The sequence below is a fragment of the Polyodon spathula genome, chromosome 6 (assembly GCF_017654505.1).
Source record: "Polyodon spathula isolate WHYD16114869_AA chromosome 6, ASM1765450v1, whole genome shotgun sequence".
NCBI lineage: Eukaryota > Metazoa > Chordata > Actinopteri > Acipenseriformes > Polyodontidae > Polyodon > Polyodon spathula.
The window spans coordinates 65188106-65203694 of NC_054539.1; the positions used below are offsets into that span (position 1 = coordinate 65188106).

General features: G+C 37.4%; 1 protein-coding gene across 16 annotated transcripts in view; it reads right to left on the minus strand.

Moving 5' to 3' along the window:
• Nucleotides 1-15589, minus strand: part of LOC121317477 (otoferlin) — a 130801-nt gene that overhangs the window by 108006 nt on the left and 7206 nt on the right. For all 16 annotated transcript variants that reach the window (XM_041253449.1, XM_041253456.1, XM_041253464.1 and 13 more), the window contains exon 2: nt 10421-10479. In XM_041253449.1, coding sequence (XP_041109383.1) covers nt 10421-10479 — 59 coding nt within the window. The remainder of the gene's footprint in view (nt 1-10420; nt 10480-15589) is intronic.

The window sequence follows — 15589 nt, forward strand, 5'->3', positions numbered from 1 at the left end:
CATGCTCCAATGTCTTTTTTTATGTAAAACTATGTTCTTCGGGGCATAATGTTATGAGATGGATTTTATATTGTTGTAAGCATCTGTCACGAAATAATTCAGTGTGGTGAGTCATGAGATACTGCAGCTAAAATGATACAAAATCACACAAGCTAATACAACCATTGAGCATGATTTAAACAAGGCCCTGTTTTCCGGGTTTTACAAAAGCTGTGTTTGTTTTTACTGCAGCTTTTACCAATTTTCACCCGAAATGCCAACTCAAGCATGTGAAAATACTCATTTACAACAATAACTTATCCGAAAGGAGATACTCACCATTAGAATGAAAATGAACAATTTATTAAATTGACATATGAACATGCCCATAAATGATTACATTGTATTTTAATTTGGCCTCTGGCCTTGTCCATTGCAGAATGTTAGCCGTCCCTATGGCTGCAAAAATATGATGAAGAAAGTACATTAAATAAATGAATAACTAATGCCAACGGGCAGGACAAGTGTAACCTGAGGCCACTTACCCTCTAGACAAGGCACACTGTAAGGTGGAGGCAGGGGAGGAGGAGGACCAGACAAAGAAACAACGAGGGGCTATATATCGGGTTTGATGATTACATATTTGATCAACGGCCGGATTCTCCTTTCAGAAACACCGCAGAGTTTCCAATTCTTTTAATAAATAATACAAACAATGTTTCAGTACGATACGAGAATGTCAGTTTAAATAAAGCTACAGTATTCACTTGCTGGAGTAGGTTCTTCATGCGGGTGATCTTCAGCGTTATGTCGTCATTCAGACAGCTGTTAGCATTCACAGTGAATAGAGGCAATAAAGATGTTTTTTAACATCTACACAAGTTAAAATTGGTTTTAAATGTGTCGCTTTTAACCTCCCAAAAAACAGAGAAATGTATTATCTGTTTAATTATTATTATTAAAAAAAAACAAAAAAAAAAACACTGATGAATTCCCAGGTTGTGTTTAAAGAAACAAACATCAAAGATAAATATAATAAATTTAACAGATATTACATCATCCTCAGACCTTGATGAGAACTACAATGCATAACCAAAATACTATTTAACATCAAAAACTCACAAAGGTATATACAGCGGTAAGATAAGGCCATATACCTGGAAAGGAAAAAAAAACAAACAAACGTATTTTTCACACAGAAGCCACCCAAAACCTGTACTATTTAAATGCCACCTTTTAATTTTAACTAACTGCTTTACAGCATATTTTCTTAAGATTATTAAGATTATACATTCTTCAAGCAAGAATCAATTATTGATAACGGTAATATTTCAATCCTCCCTATGTGAAGTCATTATTAAATACATGTTTTTTGACTTGCACTTACGGCTCTTCTCTTTTCTTTTCTAGTGTGTTTTATGTTTTTTTCAAATATTGCATTTTACAGGCAGCCATGTTTAATTTTGACGATAACGGGTAATAACGTGTAAATTACCTGCAGCAAACGCAACAGCACCATTAAAACGATAACATTCTGGTATATACAATTAATAAAAACAAAATGTTACCTTTCAACTGAATAGTAAACACTACTTCACGTTTACAATACAATGTTTTTGTACTGCAGAAAAAAAAAGAAACATAAGGAAATGTGTTTCAGTGGGCGAGTACAGCGCATGTACAAAACCTCATGGTTAATTATTGTAAAGCAAGATCTAAAGCACACACTAACTGCCAAGTTTCACTTTAATCAAACATTCAAATCTAAATGTAACTTACATAATAATTAGTCATTTAGAAAGTGCTTCTATGCAAAGAGACTAGGGGGTGAACTATGCATCACAACTGCTGCTGCAGAGTCACTTACAATAGGACCTTGGTTTTACATCTCACTCGAAGGAAGGAGCACAGGGAGGGTTAAGTGACTCTCTCAGGGTCACACACAGCGAGTCAGTGGCTGAGCTGGGATTGAACTGGGAACCTCCTTTCTCTAACTACTGGACCACCGAGCCTTAAAATAAAAATAAACTCAAAAAATTACTTTGGCAATCATATTAGAGGTCAGTCATTTGAAACAACAACTCGTAATTGAACTTCACTTTCCTATTTCCTATACCATCTCCCATTTCACATAGAGAGGAAAAGTATTTTAAAATGTTGACGCTACATTATGATAAAGCAGTAAGGCAATAAAGCATAAAGCAGTAAGGTAAGTCTGGTCAGGTGCACTGTGGACTCTAGTTTCAAGCACATGTGCTGGAAAGAAAAATACATTAACAGCCAGGTTGTTTAATAAGGAATCAGAATATCACTCAATCACAGTGCGATTGCAACGTATATCAAAAAATACATCCGTGATAAAGGATAGAGACGTCTGCTGCTTAATGTTGTTTTATAATTCATTGATTTTCTAAAGGTTTATTGCTGGTAAACTAAAAGTGTGAACGGTTTTACTTGGTTAGTTCTTGTTTTCATTTTTTTTTTCCAGCTTAACGGAAGATGTTTTCTGTGTTTGAAGTATCACCCAAAACAAAAATGCAGCTTAAATTTTGTTCTTCGTTAAATGCCACAGCCTGAATGCGTCACACGCTGCAAGTCACCATTTCAAGTTAGTTATCAGGAGCTGTCCCTTTGACACTGTTCTCCCTGTGGAAATAAACAGCCATGCTACTCAATAATTAACAAAACTCAAGAGGACTGGTAAGTTCGAATGAGTGCATAATAATCCAGAGCATTTGATCACTGAATAATTTCAAAGTGCTATTGAACGACTGACAAACTACAAGTCAGACCAATAGAACAGACAATGTTTTAGAAAAAAACAATTCTGAAGTGTATGCAATACAATTACAGGTAAGCAGTGTAAAAGAGTGTAAAAGTTATATAATTTGACTTTGGAATGCAAAAGTAGTCATATGGAAATCATAAAAATCCTATAATAACATCTAATAAGTTAAATTCTGGTATAGTTTTGTATACCGGCCCAGTGTATTGTTATAATGTAGTTAATAGTACGCAAATCTAAAAAAAGGACAAACATCGACATTGTCATCCCTGTCAGCAATTCCTACATTTGTCTTTCTATTTCTTGGATACAAGTAGGAAATTATAATTAGGTATCGCTGCAATTGAGATTGTTGTAAAATATAAAATAGCAAAAAACAAAGTGAGAGTGATGTTTCCATTTCTGTTCAGTTTATTTTTCCAGAATTATTAATAAAAGTTGGGGTCTGTGTTAAAAGTTGGGGTCTGTGTTAAAAGTTGGGGTCTGTGTTAAAAGTTGGGGACTGTGTTAAAAGTTGGGGACTGTGTTAAAAGTTGGGGTTTGTGTTAAAAGTTGGGGTCTGTGTTAAAAGTTGTGGTTTCCAACAAATTCATGGCCTGCGATTTTCTTACAGCCTTAGTTATAAGCCTATCCCTTACACTCAGCTCTAATCTCTGTGCTACAACAAATGGACACTGTTCTCCTTGAGCTTGGCCGTTATTACTCAGTAATGGAACAGCAAATAAAGCACAGCTGAGAGATGACAATGATTAATGAAACATTCTAAAACCACTGCAGTAAGCAGTGGACTACAAAGATTATTTCAGACATACAAAAGGTAAATATTTAAATAACTTGAAAAATTAGTAGTATACTGTACTAGTGATAATGGCATTACTGTGGCATGTTTTGGATAATAATGGGCTTTGTTGACTGAGGAGTTCCATTATTAACTTGTAAAACGCCACAGTAATGCCAATATCCCATAACCATAATCATTATATAAACATAAATTATATTTTCCATGTTAGGTGTGGAGGGTACTTCAAGAGGTCATTTATCAACTGAGAATATTAATGTCTCTGCAGAGAATATTAATGCTATTGCATGAGGATTTATTCTTACTGTATCTCTTACAATGATTAATACTTATATCACTATTAATGAGAGTTTCAAAATTCTGAAGTCCTGTTAGCATTTAGAAGGCATCTAACTGAGGGATACTGAACGCTGTACCCGATCAGCTGAGACTACACACGAGGTTTTTTTAAAAACATTACATCTTATTCACTCTTTTATCCTGTTCATTATTTCCATGTTTTGTTTTACATTTTATATTTATAGACATGGAAAGGTAAGAATTTCAGATATGAAACGCATACACAAATGGTTTGGAAAAAATGACAGAACACCAGATTTAACTGCACACTGGGAGTACATTTACTACTTTTTCATTAAGAGCAATGGTAAACTAGACAGGGAGTGAATTACCAGTTTGTTTCCTTTTTACATTCATATTGTCCTTCTAGATTTCCATAAGAAACTAGTACTAGTAACTATGCACACCTGCTAAATGAACAGAAGGTTATGAAAACAAATACAAACTTCCCCCTAAAAAATTCCTTTTACAAAAGCTAATATCACTTTTGTTAAAATCTGAAGTGTTGTGAGAACAACTATGATTTAATTAGTTGTTCATTCCTTTAACTATCTTTCAGTATATCATCAAGTCAATTTGCCAGAGTAATAAAAAACGAATCCCGAAAAAAACAACAAAAAAAAAAAAACAGCGATAAACACTTCACTTGTTAAATTTTGCATTATAAGCTGTTTACCTATTCAACATTAATTCTGTGTATATTAAAAGACACTGTTACATAGTATAAAAAACGAATTTGATCTATACATAGTATGTATACTAGATCACATTTTGTACCATGCTTGACCACACCATATTTATTTAATACTACGCCCCAGCAAATCTGTGAAAGGCATTGCAAACTATTACACATTTTCAGTGCTGAACCAACTGCTGTTTTAATTTCTAACTGATCTGAAACATGTATCAGTAAATATCAGTTTAGAAACAGCAAATGGTTTTTGAAAACAAAGGGTTTTAATCAGTAGTGATATATGAATGTAATCAATTGAGCCAGCTTCCCAACATTTCTGTGGTACGCATAATTAAACATACTATTAGCTTGGGTTTTCTGGGACAGCATGATATAGCAATTATGGTACTACATTATTTTAAAAACATTTTTGTATAATCCTAAAATGTTATTTGCCTTCTCGGCATACATCAAACCTGTTAAATATAAAAAGATAAAAACAGGTACAAAGGCTATGTTTACAACAGCTTTTGGCACCAGAATCAAACATTATTTTTCTAGAATCATTATGTCATCATAGCGTCATTGTCCTATATTCTTTACAGATTTTGGTATGTGCCACTGTGGTCTGGTTGAAATTGAAGAATCCTCATCTTGCTGAGACAAAAATATACTTCCTGATCTTCTGTAATTCTGTTACAAATCTCATGTTAAGACACATTGCATTTTGGGTAAACAAATTAATAAATCTGCCCTGTGTCAGAGGGTGCACCTCAGCCAATACCAATGGAGTCAAAGTGCTCAATAACTGTAAATTATTACTGGCAATAACGATTGTTACGACCCAGACATCTGCATACTGGTACTTGTAACCAGGTCATAGATCTTATTTAATTACAGTTTAGCTCTTTCTAGTTGCACATACAGTAGAGCTTTCACAAACAGATTTCTCAATAGTAATACAAAGTCAAGACAGAGTGTATGTTAGCATACTGCTATGATTCTGCTCCCATCATCTGTAGTGAGTGCATGCAGTGCATCTGAATAGGCAGATAATGCACACTTGTATGGAAATGAAATGCAACTTGTGTGTATGTTACCTCTGGTATCTCAAAACAAGCACTTACATCGAAACAGGGTATCAAATAATCACATGCATTTGCATTTAGAAGCTTTAAAAGTAGTCCATCCAATTCAGAATTATTTTTACTACATTTACTTTAAACCATCAAACAGGTTAAACTGCACCTGTTTAAATTCATAACATTCTTCCTCCAGACAAAAAAAAACCCAATATATGCTAACTAGTTAGTATCTTGACTAGTTGCTCTGACTTACACGTTTCGGAAAAACTACAGTACAGAAAAGTAATTGCAATAATGGCTGTTTGAGTTACCGTCATATTGGGCTTTGATATTACTGACTTCCAGTATATTTATTTTGCTGAAAGGGATAAGAATAGTCTAACTAATCTAACCTGTAAAATATTTTTTTAAATGTCTTTATTACTCGTCCCTTGTTTCTTTCTCATATAAAAAACTACTAAAGCACATCTCAGAAATATGAACAAAAAAAACAAATAATGCTGCACATTGTTTTAACGTAGGCGAAGCAAGGGCCTAGTGCACAGACACTGATAAGAGAGAAAATAACGTGCATAGAAAAAATACAATTATGTAATGTTGCAGTGGCAGAGCAGAGCTTTTTAATTTTGACTGTAGGCGAGACTGAAATATTAAAATGATTAATACCAAACCAGCCAACAGGGTTGTGTGCACAGACAGCATACCATTTTAAAACTACTAGTCTAAACTTATTGTGACAAGACAGCTACCATCTCTGTGCCTGGTTAACTGAAATATCCTCATCAAATTTCCATTGCAAGGGAATACTGGTATATTAGAAAAACAAGCTTCAACGTTTTCACCAGTTTTTATTGAAGTTCTCTTGCAGTGGTGGTATTTTGGAATGTTACATCTTGCAAAAGTGGTATGGGCTGCACTTTTATAACATTCTAACTAATACTGTTGCAATGTGGTCAGCTGTTCAAATTGACAATAACTAAATGTAATAATGTATGTATATACTTCCTTTACTGAGTCAGTACTAGAGTGCTCCATACATTAAATCATCCATACTGTTGTGTTAGGTGGCTGAGAATTCCATTAAGCAATTTGAGGAGGCTGCGTGGTCCAGTGGTTAAAGAAACAGGCTTGTAATCAGTCCTGTTCACTGCCACTGAATCATTGTATGACACTTAGCAAGTCACTTAACTTAGCAAATTGAATTTTGGTGAAAGGACCTGTTATCTTATAAGCTTTGACTGTTGCTGCTTCTAGCTTGAATTTATTTTAAACACAATTGCATTGTTGAGCTATTCATTCTACCCAGGGTCAGGCAGTAATTGATGCTTGCAAGGGGTAAATTACTTTGTGTGTGAGGTCATATTGTCTTTTGACTCCTGTGTGCTCCATCTGCCCAAATTAATAACCTTTATTTTGTTCTGGTAACAAGGAACAGATTTAAATCAAAGCAATGTGAAAAATAAAGAGATGCCGTGGAGAATACAAAAGTAAACAATAATACAAAGAGTAAACAAGCAATGCAGTCCAACACAGCAACATCATTACTCTCTGAAGTCTAGCTGTTTGTCATTGTAACAAACTAGGTCAGAGGTATAGTACAGCCAGCGCTCCAGATAAGGTTTTAGGTCATTGAATAATTTACTCTCCAATTTAGATTACTATGTGAGTAAAATGTATTTTGGGCAAGTAAAATACAACATTAACTTGAACTCATGAGTACTTTCAATCGATTCTGTTTAATTTTTACTTAAGGGGTATGCATTAACTACAGCTTTATGTTTTACTGAAATGTTACTTTGAACAACAGCTTCATTTACAATCGTTCTAATTGAAAACTTTGACTTATTGAACAAGTGTTTCTTGTAATTCCCAGGCAGGCTACAATTAGCTGTCCTGGCATTTCTTTGATTCATTCTCTAGCTACCGCATATATTCACAATTGACCATTGAGATGCTGGGAACCAAAGTACAAGAAGCTTGATAACATGACAACTCTAGCTGTGCAGCACAATTGCTATGTCTATTCTTCATGCATTAAATTTAAATATCATACTGAATTCATACATTTTCAATGCATAAAACACCCAGTCCACCGCTTACCTGGAGTGCTGGGTACAGCAGAAAACTAAGACTCCAAAAAATTCTGAATAATACCGCCAAAGCAGTTAAAACTCTGTGAAAACTATTTCAGCTTTTAAAGAAAATAAATCACCTGAGGCTTTGACCCCTGGAGGTCTGATAATCTATTATCACTTTTTAACAAGTCTATCTGTCAAAAGCATGAACAGTGTTGTCATCTTTAAATGGTGTGTCATGCCCTCTAACCAATTAAAATTGCTAAGTGACAGACTGTTTTTAGGAGAAAACCTTCATAAATTTAATAACCTTCAAAATACATGTATCTCTACTTGTATTTCAAACACTACCAAGTCGATTTAGCTTAAAGAACAAAGGTTTTATCACCACACTTGGGGTTTACAATAAAATGGGCACTATTTCATCATATATCATTTTTAATTTAAAGGAAGTTCAAAACAGTATCAATTAAAATCTGATTAACTATCCACTGTATATAATTGCTGTCAAGTAGCTTTTAGCCTTGGTGTAAACAGGCTGGCTGGTGGTGACGTCAGGCCAGGAAATGAATGGATAGCAACAGCAGAATGGGGTATGAAATGCACTGATGCGTGTATTTATTAAATAAAATACGCGCATCAATGTTTTAAACAGAACAAAAGACTTTCAGAAAACACAAAACAAAATGGCGTGTTGGCCAAAATAAATAGACAAACAAAACACTGACCCAAACAAGTACTGGGCTGAGGTGGTTTAGCACCAGTAGCAATTGTTATTATTTTTTATCTCCTCTCTACTCCTGTTCTCCACTCACCGAACACCCAACCCATTGCAGCCAAAGCAGCAGGTTCTTATAGTGGTGACCAAGAGATTAACTAGCTATCAATGATCTTGTTAGACCCTCGGTCACATTTTGCATGGGTTTACTAAAGATGCGTGACTGTCAGCTAATTCAATAATTACTAGCCGACAGTCACAGTCTCAAAAAGTATTTTAAAATACAAAAAAATAACAGGACACTTCAGTGGGCCCATAAGCAGTGCTCCAGGCCACGTGAGAGCAACAGATAGTCTCCCTCTATCACTGTGGACTGTTACAGCTCTCCCTCGGACGTGGGGGACTGGTGCGGCTCTCCTTCGCCCCCAGGGGACTGGTGAGGCTCTCCTTTGGTCGCTGGAGTAGGCATGGCCTTTCACGCTGGAGACAGCAGGGCTTCTCCCTCTTGTGCTGGAGACAGCAAGTCTTCTCCCTCTCGTGCTGGAGACAGTGAGGCTTCTCCCTCTCGTGCTGGAGACAGTGAGGCTTCTCCCTCTCGCGCTGGAGACAGTGGGGCTTCTCCCTCTCCTGCTGGAGACAGCAGGCCTTCTCCCTCTCGCGCTGGAGACACTGGTACTTGGGCTGCTGTTCTCTCCATGTCTGCCTCTAGGTAGCAGAGGTCCAGCTATACAACTTGTGGAAGGGTGGTGGGCAATTCACTGACACACACGGGAGACAGAAGGTTTCGTTGCAACACCGCACTGGTGCCCAGTTTTATTATTTTCTTTGTTTTTCTCTGTAGCCCTCAGAGGGCGCTGCTGTCTGTGGCCTGAGGACCGACAATGGTAGTCAGCTCCACAATAATACCAATGCTGGTACAGTTCAATATATTCGCACTCACAGGTGCTCAAAAGAATAATGAAAACAAAAGGTGAAAGAAAAAGGCAAAATAAAACACAGTAATAAAACTACAAAACAAAAGTGCGGCTTACGCAGTTCCCCCACTGCCGCTATGCCCTTCAACTCGGGTCTCTGTCCTACGTTTCACTGGGGTGGCCAAGGTTCCCCTATCACTATACACGTTCCCTCGGGTAGGTAACCATATAGGTAAATAATCGGTTTATTTAAGGCTGGATGTCTTCCTCAGCTGTGCTTGTCTGATTCCGGTCACTCATTCCAACCACTGGCATTCCTGCCTGTTTACATCGGCCTTCTTGGCCAGCGTCTCTGTGTATTCTCAATCACGGCCACCCGAATGCATAACCAAGCGCAGTACTTATGGGCCGAGCAATCCCCCAAGGCCTGCCACTCAGAGAGAGGGAAAGCCCACACACCCTCTTCTCAACCTCTTGGTGTCATCGCCATTACTGACAGGCGGAACTTATGGGATGCCGCCCTCGTCCTGCAGTACCACGCCCTTGACCTACAGTACCACGCATGCGCCAGATAGTCAGCACAGACCTCCCCTGTTACTGCTAGGCCTTCCATTGGTCGCCATCCCAATGCCACAGGGCATTAATTACCATGGGCATGGAGTAACATAGCTGGCCTGACTTTAGCTCCATATACACATCCCTCTCCATCTTTATTTTATTTTAATATTTTTTCCAAAAAACACTTTTCTTGAAAAAGACAATTGCAACAGATGTACGAAAGGGAAATGGCCAGTGCATCTTGAAAAATGTGCATGCGCAAATTCGTAAGGGAAACTGTACACCTCCACAGCAAGATGCTCCGGGGACTATGCAGATTGGTCACTTGGCCTGATTATTTATGCAGAGCAGATGCACCTGTGCATAATGATATGTACGAAAGTGAGCATGTAATCGCTCCATTAAAATAAATGTGTTTAATTAAACAAATGCTAGGAATAAAAAGGGTTAAAATGATATTCTGGTGATACTGGTTAACAAAAAACAAATACTAACCTCGTCAAATCTTGCTTCATCTTCACAGTTTTCCAGAACCCGTGTATAAAATGAGAGCCCTTGGAAAAGAAGAAAAAAAGCTTTTACTAAGCAAGTAGTCTATTTTGTATACAACTAACTTTATCCTATATACTGTATAACAGAGACATGTGTGCCAATGACACCTGTACATTTCCAAATCCCCCAGCTAAAAAGTTAATTAAATTAATTAAATTAAGCGTTTGTCTCCAGCATATTGCTGAAATCAATTACTGCCATATGCCCCTTGGACCCCTGGCCAATAAATCTTGTCCGTCCCTGTGCCTCTGACCTTGCTCCTTCCATTATGCCCACTCTCAACCTGTCCCTGGACTCAGGCTTGGTTCCTGCTGCCCTCAAGATTGCCCAAGTAATGCCAGTGCTCAAAAAACCCTCCCTCGACTGGGCTGTTTTATCTCATTTTCGTCCCATATCCAATCCTCCTTTTCTCGACAAAACTCTTGAAAGGGTTATAGCCAGCCAGCTGACTAAACATCTCACAGATAACAATCTGCTTGAATCTCTGCAGTCTGGCTTCCGACCGCATCACAGTTCTGAAACTGCTCTACTCTGGATTGTAAATGATCTCCTGCTTAATGCTGATGCTGCTGCTCCCTCTGTCCTTGTCCTCCTGGACCTAACTGCTGCTTTTGACACCATAGATCATAACATTCTTCTTGACCACCTTCAGAAGTATGCTGAGATCTCTGGTCTCTCCTGGCTGTCCTCTTACCTATCTGGATGCATACAGTCTGTTTTCTATGATGGAAACAGTGCTGATGCAACCCCGGTCATTTGTGGTGTCCCTCAAAGGTCTGTTCTTGGGCCTCTTCTCTTCAACATCTACATGCTTTACTATGAAAGGCACTACGTAAAATAACTGACTGAAAATTGACTGATTAATTAACTTAACCAGCTGAGCAAGGAATAATGAAGCGTGTTAGATCTAAAAGTGGACCCTTTCTTTAATCCTGTGAGTTGTGTGAGCCTTTCTTTATAAATTGTAACATTGAAAGCTATCCACTCAGTGACCCCACGAAGGGTCGAGAAGGATTTATATATTCTACCATGTAGACACTGAACCTGCAGGAAGCAAGATATTGACCATGCTGGCATTGGAATACACTGCAGAGTGCTGACAGAAACAAATAGGCACAAATATTAGGCAAATATATAATATACGACAACATGCAAATTCCCATGGCCAGCATGTTAGCAAGCGTGTAGCTTGGACAACCAGATTGTATTACTGTAACTCTGTGTAAGAAATGATAATACAAAATGAGCCTTCACTAGTCCAACCAACCAACCAAATGACAAAACTCATAGGTAGGATGCATACGTAGGCCACCATTTCTTAGATTCTGTTAAACACAATTGCATGGGAGATGAAACCTCCATTACAACTTCATCACCCTGTTTCAGTTTGTAACACCGGAGCTGCTTTACTGGTTTAGCGCCTTGAAAAATATTCTGCACAGTGGACCGAATATTACACCGTTCCAGAGTATCAGAAGAAAACAGCAGCAGGAGGACTGCTGATGATAAATTAGTGGGGGAATATCCTGTTTGGTTTCCAAGAAACAGAGGCAAGTGCATACAGACCGTTTAATAGGTTTGTCTCTGTTCTGATTCACTCGGCTTCACTCAAAGGTTGGAACCTATTATGAGTTTATTATAGCTGAAACCTAAGCAGTTAAAGAACATTATAGTAGTAGAGTGAAGACGTGAAGACTCCTATCAACTTGCAATACAATTTAGCATTACACACCCATTAGAGAACCCTGTAATACTGTAGCACTTCCAGGTGATCAAATGACAGGGAAATATAAAAGATGCACCAATAATTTGAGGTGACAGTTTACACCCAAACAAATATACATCAGACAACACTCACAGTACAATCAATACAATACCTTGCATATACTGTAGATAGGGTTGCCACAGGGCCCCATAATTCCGGAACACTTTGAGACGGGACAGCGTTTTTAAGCTGCCCTTAAACTGAAAGAAATAAATATGTGAACTGAGCACTGAGCACTTGCTTAATTAATACTGCTTCTTAATTATCTGAGTCATTATGATTAACCCCCCCCCCCAAAAAAACGCACCTTGAATTAACCTATGTGTAGGTTTATTCAAGATATTTTTATTTTTATTTCGTACAATTAGTATTTCAGTTCTCAGTATTTAAAAGTTGCTATTTATAGCCTGTTAATTAGTAATGTATAGCCCTAATTTACACTGAATCTCCCAATTAAATAACAACACTGATCCAGTGTTCACACTGTCTGGTGTCAGGAATAGTGAACAGCTGGTCAGTATTAATGATTTGAGTGGGAGAAGATGATATACTATTACTAACTATAAAGGAACTTTAATATAAATATTTTAAAAACTATTAATAAAATAAATAAATATTGATGATGGTACTTTTTTTTATTTATTTAATTTGTTAAAAGCTAGTGTTGTATTGTCAATTTAGCAAAGGTTTAGCACTTAATTCATGGGTTGATTTTCTTCAGTTTAATGCAACTTCAAAATCCTGTTCTGTCTCAGTGTTCTGGAATTACGGGGTCAGGTGCCAACCCTAACTGTAGACCACAATAACTATGTTTAAACTACAGTTGTTGGTATCTGTACTTTATTAAAAACACATGTCCATCACTACAACTACATAACCCCTGTTTTAGTGTTATTCTCTGTGATAACTACATAGGGAAATTAATCCTACTTTTGTTTTACTTGCTATTTGTATTACCCATTGCGGCAGGGCCCTGTCTGTACATAGTGCATTGTTTGGTTTGTGTTGGTGGTGGTGGTTGGCAGGGATGGGGTTAATTCCTATCCCTGCCAAAAACATGTGAGAATGTAGCTGGAGCCTAACAATTGATGATTAATTAAGCTCCAGCCACATGGGATATAATGGAGAGAAATGGGTTGTTTCGGGCAGTGTTTGGAAGGAGGTATGTGAGCGACTGGGAAAAGCACGAAAAGAAAAGAAAAGAAAAAGTGAGTCTAAAAATGAAAGTTGAATTAGGGTTAGAGAATCTTTGAAGGCAACTGCCCAGCCTGACCTCAATATTATTTTTCTTCTATGTGGAGCTATGCTGCTTTTGTTTCAGCTTTTATTTGGCTGTGAGCAGTGTTTTTTTTTTTTTTTTTTGTTACAATATTATTTATTTTTGTTGATAAAAAATGGCACAAGAACGCGCCTTTCACCCGAGTTCCTGCCTGTGTTGTTTCTGTCAGCTATCTGGTCTAGGGACCTCGAACTGCGATCACCCTGTTACACCCATCTTTACACCAGAGCCTGGTGGGGCGTGTGTGCTCAATCTAGCTCAGCACTTTAGCTAGTCAACAACTAATCTCCTGGAGTTTACCTTGATTGCCACATCAGGAGGGTCGAGAGAGAATCTTCCAGTTTTTAGGGTAAAATAGTATAGTTTTCCTCCCTCTTTGTGGGGGTGAAGAGCTATTTCAATAGGAATTGGATTTTTGTATGGTAAAGTAGAATACTATTTTGAATAATAGGTACACATTGAGGATAGTATAACTTCTTGTAGTAGCAGTTGAAAAATATTTTTATTATAATATTTCTACAATAGTGTCTCTCCATGCACCTGGATTGGCCTTAATTTTATACTGTTGTGCTAAACAAACCAAGCTCCATCAGCAGAACATGCTTTCTCCATTACTAGACTCTGTCAAGTAATGTCAAGAGTCCATTGGAGAAGTAAATTAACAACTAGACACTGAAGAAAAACAAAGCATTCCCTGAGGCAGTGTGTAGAGGAATAGAACCTCTGATATCACAATATGAGAGAGAAACAGTTCATTTTCACTGGACAACACACCACAAATGCATGTTTAAAAAAGCAGATATAACAAACATGATCATTTTATTCAATATTTAAAAAAATAGAGGCTTATAAAATGTGTGCTTTGGGGTGGTATGAAACAAGATTGGGTTTAATTGGTACCTCCTACTGTAGTAAACCAGACAATCAATACATAATGCAGTGTAACTAGATAGAATAACAAAGCTATAAGACCAAATGCTAATCTCCATTTATTCAAACCCAGAGTGCCACAGTTCATTAATATTGTTTTAATATGACTTTGTTACATGTTCACTAAGTGGGCAAAGCTATGGTTAGGAGGAAGAAATTTAATGGGCATGTAGTGTACCTGTAAAATTATGAAAAATCCCAAAATATTTGACATGTTAAAATATTTGTAACCAATGTTTATGATACCTTTGTATTTATATAATTTAGTGGGGATATTCTGGGTCAATTGCAAAGAACAAAAGAAGTGTACTAGCTAGCTTGTACCAAATAAAATAATCACCCCTGTCTATAAAATTCACTTTATTGTACTGCTGGTTACTGCTAATCATCAGTGTTCATCTCAATTTGCATCCCAAGGTGCTCTAATTTAGCCTGAAAATATTTTTCTATAACCATGCAAGCTCTCTGCTTTAATTTTATCAGTTGCATCTTTTCATTATGCAGTTCTTGGTCTTGTGCTTCCTGGTTTTGTAGTAATCTTACTTTTAATTCGTGTTCTCTTTCTGATAATTCTAGTATTTTTTGTTCAAATGCAGGAAGCTCTCGCTGACATACAGCTCGACCCATGTGCCTTGGCTCCCAACCTGACTACGGCCTAAACCTGAGCTAGCCCTTTCCCCCGCCATCTCCCGGTCTTCAGATCCCAAGCCTAATGGTCCCTCTGCACCTGACGATTGGGCTGCCCACTCAGGAGAAGAGTCACTGTCAACATGTGATCAGTTTGTAATCTGGTCACTATTTGATTGTGTTGATACGGCACTGTTTTGTGTAATATGGGCAGTATGGGTGTCGGTAATGGCATTATCTGTATTACAAATATGAAAACTCTTCCTAAAAGGTACATTTGTTGGTTCTGAAAGTCTGTTTTGTGATGCAGATGAAGTTGACTCAGTAGATGAATGGCAGACAGATGAAAGATTTACATGAGACTGGACAGAACAGTCCCTCCCCCCCACACCCCCCACATGCGTCAGTAATTCCTGTAATAAAGCACCTTGTTTACAGTTGACATTGTCCTCATGTTATTTTTATAAGATGTACCAAGCATTAAATGGGGTCTATGTGAATTAATATTCAT